The following is a 16294-nucleotide window of genomic DNA, read 5'->3' as shown; positions in this document are numbered from 1 at the left end:
ACTTAATACATGTAAATCCCCCATTCAAAATAATTTTTTGATAAAATACAGTGGACCCCCGGTTAACGATATTTTTTCACTCCAGAAGTATGTTCAGGTGCCAGTACTGACCGAATTTATTCCCATAAGGAATATTGTGAAGTAGATTAGTCCATTTCAGACCCCCAAACATACACATACAAACGCACTTACATAAATACACTAACATAATTGGTCGCATTCGGAGGTAATCGTTATGCGGGGGTCCACTGTATTCGTCATATTAGCAAAAGTAACAGAAAAATAGATAAAGCATAACAATAAGTACTGTGAAGCCCCCAATATTACAGATGTTCAGAAGCACTAGTGAGTCCAGAAATAGGAGTGAGTGGAGGCAAGTGGTTTTTATGATTTTATTTATGAGGAAAGTAACATTTATAAAGGGATTCAGGGAAACTGGTTGGCTAGACTTCGAGTCTAGGAGGTGGGAAGTACAGTGCCTGTATTCTGAAGGAGGGGTTGGGGTGTTGCATTTTGGGGAGTCATTCAAGTTGTGATGTCAGCATACTTCTGGTAAGATGGTGATTAAATGTATGATAGTGAAAGTTTCTTCCTTTTTAGATCACCCTATCTTAGTGGGAGAGGGCCAATGTGCGTTAAAAATGCCATAGCCTTTTGTCACATAACCCAAAGAAGGAAACACAAGCTGTCTATACATACTGTACAGGAAACCTGTTTCTCCATATTTTTGTTTTTTATATTCTAAAAATAGTGAAGCCCACATGTTACGTGGTTAATTAGTTATAATGGTAGAACAGTACGGTTAGGTTCTTGGAATTGTTAAGCATTTTTTAACAGCATCAGCCTCCTACCAAAGCAGGGTGACCCCCCCATTCCCCCCCACCCCCCAAAAAAAGAGAGGAAACATAGTCGCTATTACTCGTTCAATCACTGTCTTGCCAGAAGCATGCTGATGTCACAGTTCAGATGGCCCCTTGAACTACAGCATCCTCACCTCGCTTCAAATGCAATACAGGAATTGCACTTCCCACATCCAGAATTCGAAGTTCGACTAACAGGTTTCCTGGAATGCCTTCTTAAATGGTACCTGGCTCACACTCCAACAGCACCTTGGGTGTTATGCATATTTAGTATTTATTTTATAGGGAAACATTTACATAGATATTTACTCTTTAACAGACTGACAAGGGATTTGATCGTCACATTTTTGAACGCCAAATGTCTGTAATGCGTGGACAGATTCTAAACTTGACCCAAGCCCTTAGAGATGCCAAGAGTCCCGTGCAGTTGGTTCAGATGCCTGCTGTCATAGTTGAAAGGTAAGTAACTAATATTTCAGTACATACTAGAATTACAGATGTATAAAATATTAAATAATCTTTTAACTTCATTGAGGTGTAGGCTAAATGCATTATTAATATTTTAGAAAGAATATCTATGAGAATATGGACAATGACCATATCTACTTACATTCAATATGTACTTTACTTTCCTAGATATTTCTTCCTTTATTATTCCTGTAATAATGTATTTCTTTTACAATAAGATTTTTGGTCAGAGATTAGGTTGTGGGGGTGGTGATTCCCAGGACCAAGAACCTATTTAGTAGGAGTATATTGGGGCTGGTTCATAAACATGCAAGATTTCAGGTATGTCTTGCTACTTCTATTTACACTTAGGTCACACCACACATGCATGTACAAGCATATACGTATATACAGCCTCTCCTCACTTAACGACGGAGTTCCATTCTTAAGACCACGTTGGTCAGTGATTTCGTTGCTAATTGAGGAGCATACTATAATGGTAGTGGGTTTGTGTCAACCATCTTTGATATTGTTTTGTCACCTTTGTACCATTTATAACATTTCTGGTATATTTTTAAATGTTTATACAGTAGTGTACTGTATATTGTAATAAACAGAATAGAGGAAATTGGCTCTAATATACATTATTTAGGTATGCATACTGGTCAGAGAATCCGTTGTAAGTCCAAGGCGTTTGTAAACAACGCCTTGGAAAGAAGAAATTAGTAAGATAACAGAAGAAAACCCTCTTGGTTTTTTCTGTTTTCTTACTATTATATCTTCTTATCTCCATGGGGAAGTGGAACAGACTTCTTCCTCTGTAAGCCATGTGTGTCATAAGAGGCAGCTAAAATGCAGGGAGCAAGAGGCTAGTAACCCCTTCTCCTGTATATATTACTAAATTTAAAAGGATAAACTTTCATTTTTCCTTTTGGGCCACCTTGCCTCGGTGGGATATGGCCTGTGCTTTGAAAGAAGAAAAGAATACATGTATATATGTATATACACACACACACACACACACACCCCTCTGGGTTTTCTTCTGTTTTCTTCCTATTATTCCCTCTTATCTCCATGGGGAGGTGGAACAGAATTCTTCCTCCGTAAGCCATGTGTGTAGTAAGAGGTGACTAAGATGACAAGAGCAAGGGGCCAGTAACCCCTTCTCCTGTATACATTACTAATTTTAAAGAGAGATGGGGAGGATAAAGAAAGAAGTGATTTAATTATAATATTTTATTAAATATAACTTATCAGTACTGTACTTCATAGATGCAGTAATTTCTTATAAAATTAAATAACAACTCTTATTCTTTTCACAGGTCAAAAGGGAGAGTTGGTACAACTGCCCGCTTTCGATCCTTCAGCGACACATTCACACAGTCATTCCAAGAAAAAAGTCCGTTCTTCTCATGGTGCTGAGGGAAAATGACAGTATAATTTTTCTCCCATGACACTGCTGAATCAGCTCTTTATATATTTTGACAGGTTCTTAAACATGGTTCGGTTAGCTATCATTATACTCTTTTGATAGTGTGGGTTTGTTTAAAAAGTATTTACATGTACAGAAAAGTGTCTTACTGGTATTAAATTATAAAATGTACTCAAGAGCCTTGATCATGTATAAGAATGGGGGGTAATCACTGCATATAAAGCTGAATTTTACAATAAATAATATATGTACATTTTTACACTTAAATCAGGATTGCCAAATGAGGAAAATGAAAGGTATTGGTCATGAAAATGCACAATGCTTGAAATCTCATATAATGTGACTTTCATGGTAAAAGTGATCCAGGTTCTACTCTATACAAAATTTGAATACTTAACATTAAGCCTTGACCTTACTTTTGAGACAGTGGGTTGGAGGCTGCACTTTAAAACAATCCATAAGAGTGCTTTCTCATTCTTGATCTATCAAAAAATGTTCATTGATTTATCTCTATCATTCTTAAGCTGCATTCTTATTGTTAAATAAAGGTTTTCAGTTTTGTTTCTTTTGATTTAGTCATTGATTTATATATCAGATACCTTTGTAGTGTAGAACTTGCTTGTGCAGTATGAGTAGGGAAGAGGCCATGATATGGCTGTACTTTACTGTTTTTTATAAGTCATTTTCAAGAAAAAAAAAAATAGCGTAGTTAGTCACTGAAAGAAATCAAATTATCTATGGGCACTATCCTCTTTTTTGTATTACCATAATTCCTGAGTCTGGGTATTTTTTTTTTTTTTTTTTTCTTGTCTCCAAAAGGAAATGGGGACAGAAGGGGGAAGAGAAATCCAATAAAAGTTTGCATCTCTGTGCATGCTTGTATGTACATTTGCATGTTAATCGAAAGCTACGAGGTTTGGCCAGGAACTGGTGCTCAACCCTGGCAAACTCGTATTGCTAATTACAAATGGGTAATTACACGAGTGCACACTTAGCCTTGGAGAAGGTACTTTTGTTGCTAGCTTTTATACTAGCAGATTAATGCCAAAGGCAAATTTGGTGTTTCCAAAGGTAGTGCCACTGCTGGGCCAGTCAGTCTTAACAGAGTTTTCACTATTTGATTTACTCACATTGAGTGAATTAGGCTATATATTTTTTACATAAATCCAAGGTGTGTGGACACAAGTTTAAAATAAATGAAGCAGAACTGGATAAAAAATTTAGTTCTGATCTTAGGTCATGGAAAGTAATTGCCACTAATGTTGGTAAACGTGCCACTGTGTTAGCCAATTGTCGCAACACATTTTTGCAGCTTTTTTTTTTTTTTTTTTTTTTTTTGTCCTGGATGCTGGAACAGCACAAGGGTAATACCAACCCTTTATAATACTCTGTGATAACTTGGAAGAAAAGCCACAATTACACCCAGTTCCACTATTAACAAGCATTTTACTTCCCTTTTTCTGTGGTGTTTCAGAGTCTAGGACATGCTTTCCTTTTGGAGATTGTCACCATATTTTCAACAAGTTTCATGGAAGACTTTGAAAGTAATAGTATGTGACCAAAGCAGGAATTAAAAGTATGTGTAGTTATTATATTTTTCAATTTCTTATTGAATCTGGAATAAGTTGGAATGAAGTGTGCATTGCATGCATGAAATATTTCCTTTGCTGAATGAGAGTACCAAGTAACAAATGTGTGTATAAGGTACCTTCAGTTCTAACTTTCCTTGTACAGTATGTGATAATGTGAATTTTTAATTGTGTTATGAATATGTATGCTTTGAATTGGCCCTTTTTAGGCATTTGCATATATCATAGAGCATTGCAGATGATGGACCAAATTAGACTATAAAACTACAGTGAACAACCTTACAAACTCCTGATGGTGCTTTGGAGTGTCATCAGGAATTGAGTGGTTCACTCAACGCATTTTTGTAAATGTGTCAAAAGCAGCTACTAAATGCAATACTGCTGTCGAGGGACAGTAGACATGGCTCAAACCTCAATTTTGATAGGTTGTTGAGTTTTCCAGAGTATTGGTACCTAATGTTTAACACCCTACAAGTTAGAGATGTACAGTGGACCCCCGGTTAACGAACTTTTTTCATTCCAGTAGTATGTTCAGGTGCCAGTACTGACCGAATTTTTTCCCATAAGGAATATTGTGAAGTAGATTAGTCCATTTCAGACCCCCAAACATACACGTACAAACGCACTTACATAAATACACTTACATAATTGGTCGCATTTGGAGGTGATCGTTAAGCGGGGGTCCACTGTATTCTGTAAAGCAGTGACTGAATGCTATGGCAGGATAACCAAGTCCAGTTATGCTCTTCTATTGTGACACTATCAATATACTATGATGTATTATAATTTACTGTATCAGGCTATGGAATTTTATATTATCTTTTGATCTACTCTGATGTTTTTTTTGCATCTTGTTAGAGGCAGCATTTATTTGGAAGCTTGTCAAATATAATCTTCAAAATATTAATTTTGGGTAATGGAACAATAATTGCTCAAAGATGATGGAAGACTTAACAGAGAGAATACATAGAAACACGTGGGTTAGGTTACTATTTATTATAATTAATAAATAACATACTTGAGGTAATACTGTGAAGCATTATCTGGAAATGGTTTCACCACAGAATATATCATCATTATCTTCTATATTGGAAGTGAAGACGTGTTTTGGTTTAAATTAACGTGTTAACCCTTGAAGTGCTGCAGGACTAAAAATAAAAAACTAAATTTTGGAAAAAAAAAATTTCTTCCGAAATTAGATTATTTTTCTGGTGGTAATATAGCAGAGCTGAAATTGCAAGCAGTACTTACATAATTATGCATTTGCAAATTATTATTATTATTATAATCAAGGGGGAAGCGCTAAACCCGGAGGATTATACAGCGCCAGAGGGGGGGGGGGGATGTGGAAGGCATTCAGGCTTAATTTGGGAAACTGGAGCACAGATACAATTCCCTAAATCAAGAGCCCCTCACCAACATCAAGGAACCTTCCTTGAAGGGATGCATTTGCAAAATTGGCATTTTTGGCACTCAGTATGGCAATATTAGGTCCTGCTGTTTGATATATAATAATGTAAATAGTGATTTTTCAACTTTTTCTTAAATGTTTGTAATATTGAATAGAACTTTAATTATCAATTATTTACATATAAAAACAGTGCTTCAAAACTTGTATACATTAAAAATATATAGTTTCATTTATATTTGTTGTTTGCAAAGTTCTATTAGATCTATACACTATTAACAAGCACTGGTCATGTTCTTAGCACAGAGGCAATTCATGGTAAGCAAAGACAGAGCAACATGTGATTCCCACAATACACATGGCAGACTGGGTATTTTCTTGGTATTACACACCTATGGCACACATTCATTCTTTGTGTAGGCTGCTTGTACTTCTTGCGCCAACTTTGAAGATGGTATGTGTATGTCACGAATTCGAGTCATCGGTACTTCATGCAGTAGTGCAAATTCACGTTGGTACTTTCAGGGTTAAGTTGAGTAGCATGCAGTCTTTGGTTATGCACTTTGTGTCGGATAATATGTTTGACTTTAAATACTTAAAAATGTTGCGTTATCATACAATCTAGGATGTAAAATGTTGTCATACAGTACTGTATAACTAAATAACTGATGCATGCTTACTAGTAGGCATTGTTAGTACATGTATTAAAAATGACTAAATTTAAAGCATAACATTATTACTATTATAATAAAAAAGAAAAGCATAACATAACCAAATATGTGATCTGTTATAGCAAGGTACAGCCTCTCCTCACTTAACGATGTATTCATTTACCAACCACTCAGACTTATGACCAGCTTTCCAACCAGTATGCATACCTAAGTAATATATATTAGAGCTGATTTCCTCTATTCTGTTTATTACATACAGTACACTAAATGGTGCAAAGGTGACACTAAAAAAATATCTAAAGATGGTTGACATAAACCTACTACCAGTCCAGTATGCTCCTCGCATAACGATCAGTTCGCTTACCAACCTACTCTTAGGAATGGAACCCCATCGTTAAGTGAGGAGAGGCTGTATTAACAGTCTGAACAAAATTCTGGGTTAATTTGCATATATAATTTAATAGAAATAGAAAACAGTAATGCACTACTACAGGAGGGAAAAAAACACTGTATGGGTGGGATTAGAGCCCATGGCAAGTGAGTTGTAAAATGCTAGGCCAGTGCATAAGCCAGTGAGCCAGCTGATTACAATAAGAGTCATCTAACTAGGAATATTGTAGCTAGCTGGCCCAGTGGCTTGTGCATTGGCCTGGTGTTTAATGACTCACTGTGGTTTGTTTGCAATTATGATATTACGATTTCATGTCACTACTACAGGAATTTCAGAAAAAAGATTTTTTTTTTTTTTTGTGTGGAGCTTTCTGGGTTCAGTACTTGCTGCTCTTATCCTTTTAAATAGCTATGCCATATCTGTTGTGCTTTTTAAAGCCAAACTTGACAATGCCACTTTTGTCAAAAAAGCAAGTGTTTATTTTTGTTATAACCCCAGAAATCGTGATATTTAGTATATTGATGTTAAATATTGTTGCTGTAACTAAATTTAGGCTGTGCTTAGGTATGTTGGAATTAAGTTATATAAACTTTTTAAGTAAATTTAGCATGCTTGGGTCAGCTTACATAGTAAGTTTTGGTTCAAAATTAAAAGCTGTTAGATTGTGTAAATCCATGTGAATGAGAGTCAGTTCATAAAAAAAAAAAACTGAATATCTGTTAAACGTGCAGTTTGTTTGACTAAGCATAATAGGCATGACGTAACTATTATTATTACTTATCAAAGCATCTTATGACCTTTTAAAGATTGCTCATTTTTTCTGAATCCATACTACTATAATACAGTAGACCGTCGTTTAACATGATTTTGTCTTTCATGTTTATGTTATAGCACGATTGAAGAATTGCGGCACATTTTTGTTTAATACTTCGTAAAATTAGTTTAAACATGGTTGCGTGAGGGGGAAAAATATTGAGCACCTGGTCGCCCGCTGGGCAGGATGGTCTGTGGGTTACACCATTGTGTCAGTGCAGGAGACCTATTGCCATCCCCCACTTCCCACAATACCCTCCCAACAAGGAGATTACCAGGTGATGGTTTTGAAGATGTGAATGAGGTCTTAGAAGATGATGATGAAGACAGGGGTCCAGAGGAAATGTTAGCAAAGCTCGATGCACAGATACAAGGGAGGGAGATAACAGAAGAAGATGAAGAAGAACCTGAAGAAAAACAGTTAACATTGCAGCAGTTGTGTGAGCAGTTCCATTTTACTTTAATAATAAAGTTAGAAACTTTTTCACTGAAGAGGACCCTGACAAATCTAGAAGCAGTGCTTTGAAACGGGATCTAGACAAGCTGATGATGCCTACCATCAGCTGTATAGTGTACTGCAGAGTAAAAGATCCCAGAGATCCATTAAAGAATTTATGTACACTCCAATACAACCATCGACTTCAGTACCAGAACCTCTACCATCCACTTCTGCCGACAACCAACAACCATCCACCTCAGCCCAGTAGGGCCACACCATCCATATCCACTCTCTTCACAATCATCCACACAAACCATTACCCACAATTTAAGGTAAGAAATACTATTATTTCTATTGCATTTGTAGTCATAAGCAGTAATATATCACAATAATGCACTACAATTATATACAGTGGACCCCCGGGTTATGATATTATTTCATTCCAGAAGTATGTTCAGGTGCCAGTACTGACCGAATTTGTTCCCATAAGGAATATTGTGAATTAGATTAGTCCATTTCAGACCCCCAAACATACACATACAAATGCACTTACATAAATACACTTACATAATTGGTCGCATTGGGAGCTGATCGTAAAACGGGGGTCCACTGTATTCACTTTTATTTTGTAAGATCTGGAGGTCTAAAAAAAATGTTTGGCTTTTTGGGGGCTCCTAGGAACGTAACCCTATTTTTCCCATAAGTTCTTCAGTTTGTCTAACACGGCATTTTCATGAATGTAACTACCTTGTTAAACAACGGTCTACTGTACTTATTAAAAAATGAGTCTTTTTTTTTTAGTTTTTTCTTCAGCACATTACAGCACTGTAGTGAGTTTGTATGTAAACAAGTAAACATACTTTCACAGGAAAGAATACCTCAATTTTATATATTGTGAAATGCTGCAACATTAAAGCAAAGTAATTATAGTTACTATACTTTTTTTTTTTATGAAAAAATATAATAAGTATAATTGTTAAACACACAGGGCTAGCCTTGCATGAAGGCTATCTTATGAAAAGTTGAAAGTCTAGTCAGACAGTTTAGCATACATGTATCAGAGGGAGAATATACTGACAAGTATGTGGATAAAACACTTGCAATTTATGGTAATTTATTGAGAAAATGTTTTGTCTGCCAGGGGTGAAACATTTTTGTAATTAAGTGCCACAAACTGCATATTGTGCCTTATTTACATACAAAACAGTTTAACATTTACTTGGACAGTGCATCATTAAAATGTAATTTATTTTTTCATTAACTGTTTCTCCTTTAGCATGATTAAACTAATTGATTTTCACAAGTAATTTTTTTTTAATTCAAGGCTTTCTGATGCCTCATTCTCTGAGGTTACAATAGTATTTTCCAATATTTGGCTACAAAGTCTTGCTTTACTTTACAGCAGGGTTAATACTGAAGCTTATAGTAATATACATTATTATATTTTTTCTACATGTACATAGAACTTTGTTCCAGCCTAGATACATATTCCTGGTGATTCCCATTAATGTTATTCTAACTATCTGCTCCTCTTCCAGCTGTGTCAGCTGTATATATTAAAAGAAAGTGATAAATATGCATTTGCTAGCAGAGGTACATAAGTTTCCAACTGGTTTATAACTAACCTGCAATTAGAAGAGGAAACTAGACGAAAAATTCAGCATTTTCCCCTTCTGTATTTGTTGCAGCTCAATAATGTTCCAGGATGGTCCAAAATGCTGTATAGAGTTATCTCCAAATTGTGGATTAGTTGTGAACTGTCCCAGCCACAGTATTGTTACTTTTATTCTTCAGACTAATTGTTTTGACCAATGTTCATAGTAGTGAAGTACAGTAGTTGACAATAGTGCCTCTTCAGCTGCCAGTTGTGTTAATTTTCTCTTTTGTAAATGAGTTACTGTGAGAATGATGTATGTTTAGGATGGTGCCTTCATATTATATATAATTCTGTCTACATATTGTATATGCTTATTGTGATCTTGGGGTTACTATTATGAAGTTGTTGGGGCTTTGCCAAATTATATCTGTATTTTGAAATGTAATAGTATTTTTTAAGGATGGACTTTTTTTTCTTATATATTAAACTGGTAATTTTTCCAGAAAATTTTGGAAAGTTTGTATCTACTAAAGGCACATTACATGCCTTGAAAGTGTCACCATATCTTTTCTGAATGATAAAAATGTGAACTGTTACCACATCTAACACTTTATATGCCCTCAGTCAACAGTTTATAAACAGTCAATGCAAAAATGTTATGCTTAATCCTATTTATCTCTTTATTACTATATGTTAAAGCTTCCTTATAAATATACATAGTCTTACCATTTGTTTAAACTGTTTTTTTTTATATACCTTATTGATGAATTTCTAATTTGAAGGCTTTGCTTAAACAAACAAAATATGTGCCCCTAAAACCATTTTTCATTCCCTTTTTCCACAATGGAAACTAAAGTCTTCATTGATTTCTTGGACTATACTAGTGGGGCTGCATGACCCTAGTAAGCGTAGCACTTGCTATGATGGTTTACCTACAAACATTAAACCTTTTGAGGTCGGTCCCATTGTTCTACGGCTTTGAAGCCCAGGGCGGTCCCGTAGTTCTTCACAATAAGCTCAGCTCTCTCAGATAAGCTGTGAGTGGTAAATTTGGGAGTAGATATGAAAGACTGTGTTAGTGGTAGGTGTGCATCATGAAAATAAAAAATCCTGCAGCATGCAGTGCATAATGAGAAAAAAAAAAAACGGCAACTTTTTTATTTAAAACAGCAACTTTGCGGTGCATTTATGTATGGTTTTTATGTTTGTATTCTCGGTTTCTTGGTCTCATTTGATAGAATGGAAGACATATTACAGAAATAGAGACAATTTTGATTGGTTTCAGGAATGAAAATAGCTTGAAATTAGGCTCAGTAGTAGAAATGTTCGATTTTTGCCGATGTTCCAGAGTACACAAATTACATCACTTGTCCAATAACTGTCCAACTGGTCTGTCTAATACTTGTCCACAAATGTGCTGACATTGTTTATACAATTATTACAATAATGCAGTATTCTGCTTCAGCTCCCCCGAATGCTAGTTTCAAAACTAAGTCTCTTTGCCCTCCCTCCCTTCCAACCAGGTAGCTACCCCAAAGCTCCTGGTTTAGAAATTCTGGTGCCACCTCAGGGTTCAGATGAGACTGAGGCATAATGTCAGAACACAGGAAACAACATGAGAGACAAAATTCAATATATATATGCAGTGCAGGATAGACAAAAAGTCCCAGAAAACTTTGCAGTAAACAAGCTTTAAGAAGATAAGGTAAAATGCATGGTACTATGCCTGTGGAATTAGCAACTATGGAATTAGGTGTAAACCCCTACATATCAAAAAGTGGTTTAATATGCTGAGAAAGAGAATGCATTGCCTTGATAAAGAGCACAATGTTTTCACCCAGAAAACAGCGCTGTATGACCGTTGTGGGTTTAGCTCTTAGTTCTGACTGTAATAACAATAATTCACCTAGAAATGTGCAAAATATTACTCGCCTGACAATGTTAGTATATAAGTTACCCAAAGTTCCATATGTAGAAAAGACAACAATATAGAACTACTGTACATATCAAAGAGGCCAAAAAAAGTATTAAAAAAAAATTAGGAGATATATCACTGATAGAAAAAAATCAAAGAAATACAAATGGGAATACAGAGATACATTGAACACAGCAAACCAGTTCTTCATAAAATTGGCCAAAGATATAACAGCCTACATTACTCAGTACTGGGGGTTGGATTACGTACACAAAGAGCCACATTAGATGGCAGTAAAGCAAAAGACTCGGCAGACGATGCAACATCCCCCCAATAAAAAGCAGGGGTGTCACTAGCACATTAAGAGACAAGACAATAAGTGTCAGGGGCCCAAGATTGTTCAACTGCCTCCCAGCATACATAAGGGGGATTACTAATAGACCCCTGGCTGTCTTCAAGCAGGCACTGGACAAGCACCTAAAGTTGGTACCTGACCAGCCGGGCTGTGGCTCGTACATTGGATTGCGTGCAGCCAGCAGTAACAGCCTGGTTGATAAGGCCCTGATCCACCATGAGGCTTGGTCACAGACTGGGCCACGGGGGCGTTGACCCCTGGAACTCTCCAGGTAAACATTATGAGAGGTACTAATAAAACCCAAACAGCCCAAGTGACTTTTGATAATGTTCATGGTTTAGAGCATTTACAGAGAGACAAAGATGAGAGTAAATACAGGTACAGCAGAGTAGGTCTCCATGTGAGAGACAAATGTTATTTGACAGAAGTGTTGAAATAATTAAATGATAGGTATTCAAGTGGAGCATAGTTTGTGAATGTTAATAATGATTCTGAACTGAATTTGCTCTATGATCTCTATAAAAAAATATACATCAGGACGAAACTTAATACTATCCAGCTAGCCATATGAAAGTACCAAAAACATAATATTTAATCACTATTCTAAGTCCCTAGACAAACACCTTGATGACACTGCACTTAGAGATTCATTAAACATTAATCTAACTTTCATTATTCTTACAGAAATCTAGCTTGGACATGATACTATAGGCAATAAATATACAACACAATGTGGGGTAACAGAAGATATAATTTAGAAGAGTTATTTAGGAGTTTGGGGATTTAGAGATGGAGTAGGATACGATTATCAAAGAGTGTAAAAAGCTGTGGTACAAAGGAGGGGGTAGGAGTCATCCTAGGGTAGGCTGGATGAAGGAGGGCAAAGGAGATTTTGAGTGCTAGGGGCAGGAGTCTGTGTGAGGGTATTTGACTGGATTGGAGGCAAGTGGTTTTTCTTTATGGCTTGATATACTGTCAGAGCATAGGTAAGGCAACATTCATGAAGTGATTCAGGCAAACTGATTAATCAGACTTGAGTCCTGGAGGTGGGAAGTACATTGCCTGCACTCTGAATTAAGGGTATGGATGCTATAGTTTAAAGGATCATTTGAAATGTGATGTCTGCACTTCTGATAAGACAGCAGGAGTGACTACAGGAGTGATGGGAATGTTTCCATTTTGGGTCACCCTACCTTGGTGGAAGATGGCCAGTTTGTTAAAAATACAATACACTACAATAAAGCACAATACAGAACAACACAACTAAACATAATAGGATACACAACACACCAAAATATAATATAACACAAAATGCAACACAACAACTCTTTCCCTGATAACTCCTGTGACCCCAGAACTCTGCTGACTATACTTGGCTCAATATTTATATTATACTTACGAGAAAGTATTAAACCTGTAAGAAAGAATGTAAAAAAGAACAGCTAAACCAGAGAATACACCTTTAACTGCCATAATGCCTTGACTTTGCCAAACTCAAGATGTACAGTGGAACCTCAAATATCGAACTTTCTTTGGTCCAGAAGGCTGTTTGAGTGCCTTTACCGAATGAATTTATTCCCATGAGGAATAAGGTAAATTAGGTTAGTCCATTACAGACCCTCAAAAATACACTTATAAAAGCACTTACAAAAATACACTTACATAATTGGTTGTGTTGGGAGCAGTTCGATCTTTGAGGTTCCACTGTATTTTATACTGGTGACTCCCCTCAAGGAAGGTTCCTTGATGTTGGTGAGGGGCTCTTGATTTAGGGAATTGGATCTGTGCTCCAGTTCCCCGAATTAAGCCTGAATGCCTTCCACATCCCCCCCCCCAGGTGCTGTATAATCCTCCGGGTTTAGCGCTTCCCCCTTGATTATAATAATAATAATAATATACTGGTGACTTTTGATGATTACAACACAAGGCAGCAAACTTATTCATGACTTCATTACCATCACTGAATTACCCTCAATAGGCTAATTTACTCTCAATCAATTAGGTAAGCTGCATGTGTGCTTTATGAGCAGGTGTTGTGATGACGTTATAGCCAGCCTGGCCAAGGCTCTAAAGCGAAGTTTAGTGCAGTGTCCACACAGGTGGCTGTCACTCTGCTAGCTACTCTATGGTGCTGCTCTTCCTGGTAGTGTCGTCGAAACACCCTACACCCTAGGCCATCTCTTTCAGGTGACTTTTGCTTACATTATGCTGCCAGAGAAGATAGTATACTATGCACCTGCAGCTCATCCTCTGAGCGGAGCTGCAAAACACAGGGTTGCAGAAGTTACAATGGGTTTTAATCAGACTCCATAGTGTCCAGGGTATAGTGATACCAACAAACTTATATGGATGTCAGGGATAAGTTTTGAGAATTACAGTGAAGAGGAGACTGGAGGTAATGGAGATGTAATGTCTGAGGGCAATATGTTGTTAAATACTACGCAGAAAATTTGAAATCTGTTGTTGAGGTGGTCTGGACATTTAGAAAGGATGGAACAAAATAAGATGACTTGGTGTGTGTATAAATCTGTAATGGAGAAAAGGAAGGGTAGGGGTCATCCTAGGAAAGGTTGGAGGGAGGGGGTAAAGGAGGTACATATTGTCTATGAGGGGGCTTGGACATCCAGGATGCAGGTATGAGTGTGTTAGATAGGAGTGGAGGTAAATGGCTTTTTTGACTTGATGAGCTGTTGGAGTGTGATCAAAGTAACATTTTGTGAAAGGATTCAGGGAAACCGGTTAGTTGGGCTTGAGTCCTAGAGGTGGGAAGTACAGTGCTTGTGCTCTGAAGGGAGGGTCTGGATATTTGCTGTTTGGAGGGGCATCTGAACTGATGTACGTATATGCATACCTCTGGCATTTCAGTGATAGAATGATGGTTAAAGTGTTTCTTTTTCGAGTCACCCCACCTTGGTGAGAGACGGCCAACATGTTAAAATAAATAAATAAGTTAGATGTCTCACATCAATTTCAGCATCAATAATTTCACCTACTTTAAGTCCTATTTTAAACCAATTCCACTGATCCATTTGAACAGATTCTTAGCCATTTCACTTCTGTAAAGTAAAAGGACACAAGTGCAGCTAATATGACATTTTATTGTGGCAAGTTTTGCTCTCCAGGAGCTTTGTCAAGTCATTACGGCTTTACAAAACTCCTGAAGAGCGAAATGTTGCCACAATAAAATGTCACATTAGCTGCACTTGTGTCCTTTTACTTTACATATTGTCGGTAATTCTACCAACATATATACATTTCACTTCTGTCAACTGAGCACCAAAAACTACCCATTTAACTATTTCAACTGCCCTAAAAAGTGCACAGATGTCAGTAATTTGGCCAAATTTACATAAAATTAAAAAATACCAAAAATAAACAATGTTGATATTCCTGGCACTAAAATACACCTACCATCCGACTTACGACCTGCTCGACATACGTCCACTCGACTTACGACCGTGCATCTGGCAGCTGCTCTGGGCCGGCTGATGCAAACCACTGTACAATATTTGACAATACTTGCGGGGGCAATGCGTCATTCAGGCAGCATCAGTTTGAGTAACCCTGCACTATCAGCAGCATCATACTGTATTAACTGTACTAACTGGACAGTAAATTTCACCATGGCCCCTAAGATGAAGTCTGAATCTTGCACTGGAGATTGTGGCAAGAAAGGCTCTTACTCTCGAACTCTCTATTTGTTTTCACTGTTGCACATAAACCTGTCTATCTGTCTGCCTGTATATCTGTGTATCTCTGTGTGTCTGTTTGTCTACCTGTGTGTGTGTCTTTCTGTCTACCTGTGTGTCTGTCTTTGTCTACCTGTGTCTGTCTACCTGTGTGTGTCTTTCTGTCTACCTGTGTGTCTGTCTACTTGTGTGTCTTTCTGTCTACCTGTTTGTGTCTTTCTACCTGTGTATCTGTCTACCTGTGTCTTTCTGTCTACCTGTGTGTCTTTCTGTCTACCTGTGTCTTTCTGTCTACCTGTGTGTCTGTCTTTGTCTACCTGTGTGTGTCTACCTGTGTCTGTCTTTCTGTCTACCTGTGTGTCTTTCTGTCTGTGTGTCTGTCTCTGTCTACCTGTGTGTGTCTTCCGTCTTTCTGTCTACCTGTGTGTCTGTCTCTACCTGTGTGTGTCTTTCTGTGTACCTGTGTGTCTGTCTTTCTGTCTGCTTGCCTGTCTCAGAGCCACTCAGAGTATAATTGGTCTTGAAGACACTATATTAATAATGATAATAACAATAATCACTGAGGCGCATTAAATGTGTATAAAACGTTAATATAGACATTTTGCTTAATCCATCTATGATTTTTTAAAAATATAATAAACATGCTACATAACATATAAACACATAAATTAACAAATATGAGATGTTT

At 37.0% G+C, this 16294-nt stretch overlaps 2 protein-coding genes across 5 annotated transcripts in view; both read left to right on the top strand.

The window, feature by feature from the left end:
• The window catches only part of Pi4KIIalpha (phosphatidylinositol 4-kinase II alpha), a 70062-nt gene extending 59677 nt beyond the window's left edge, over nt 1-10385 (top strand). For all 4 annotated transcript variants that reach the window (XM_053798073.2, XM_053798071.2, XM_053798072.2 and 1 more), the window contains 2 exons: nt 1180-1319; nt 2630-10385. In XM_053798073.2, the coding sequence (XP_053654048.1) occupies nt 1180-1319; nt 2630-2729 (240 nt within the window). In that variant the 3' untranslated portion in view covers nt 2730-10385. The remainder of the gene's footprint in view (nt 1-1179; nt 1320-2629) is intronic.
• A 3250-nt stretch (nt 10386-13635) lies between these two features.
• The window catches only part of LOC128703416 (uncharacterized), a 21509-nt gene continuing 18850 nt past the window's right edge, over nt 13636-16294 (top strand). Inside the window, exon 1 of the mRNA XM_070104696.1 lies at nt 13636-14104. The gene's annotated coding sequence lies outside the window, so the exon portion shown is untranslated. The remainder of the gene's footprint in view (nt 14105-16294) is intronic.

This window comes from Cherax quadricarinatus, chromosome 93 (genome assembly GCF_038502225.1).
Source record: "Cherax quadricarinatus isolate ZL_2023a chromosome 93, ASM3850222v1, whole genome shotgun sequence".
NCBI lineage: Eukaryota > Metazoa > Arthropoda > Malacostraca > Decapoda > Parastacidae > Cherax > Cherax quadricarinatus.
Note: the sequence above shows the minus strand (reverse complement) of the source record. Positions and strands in the feature narration are given on the sequence as shown.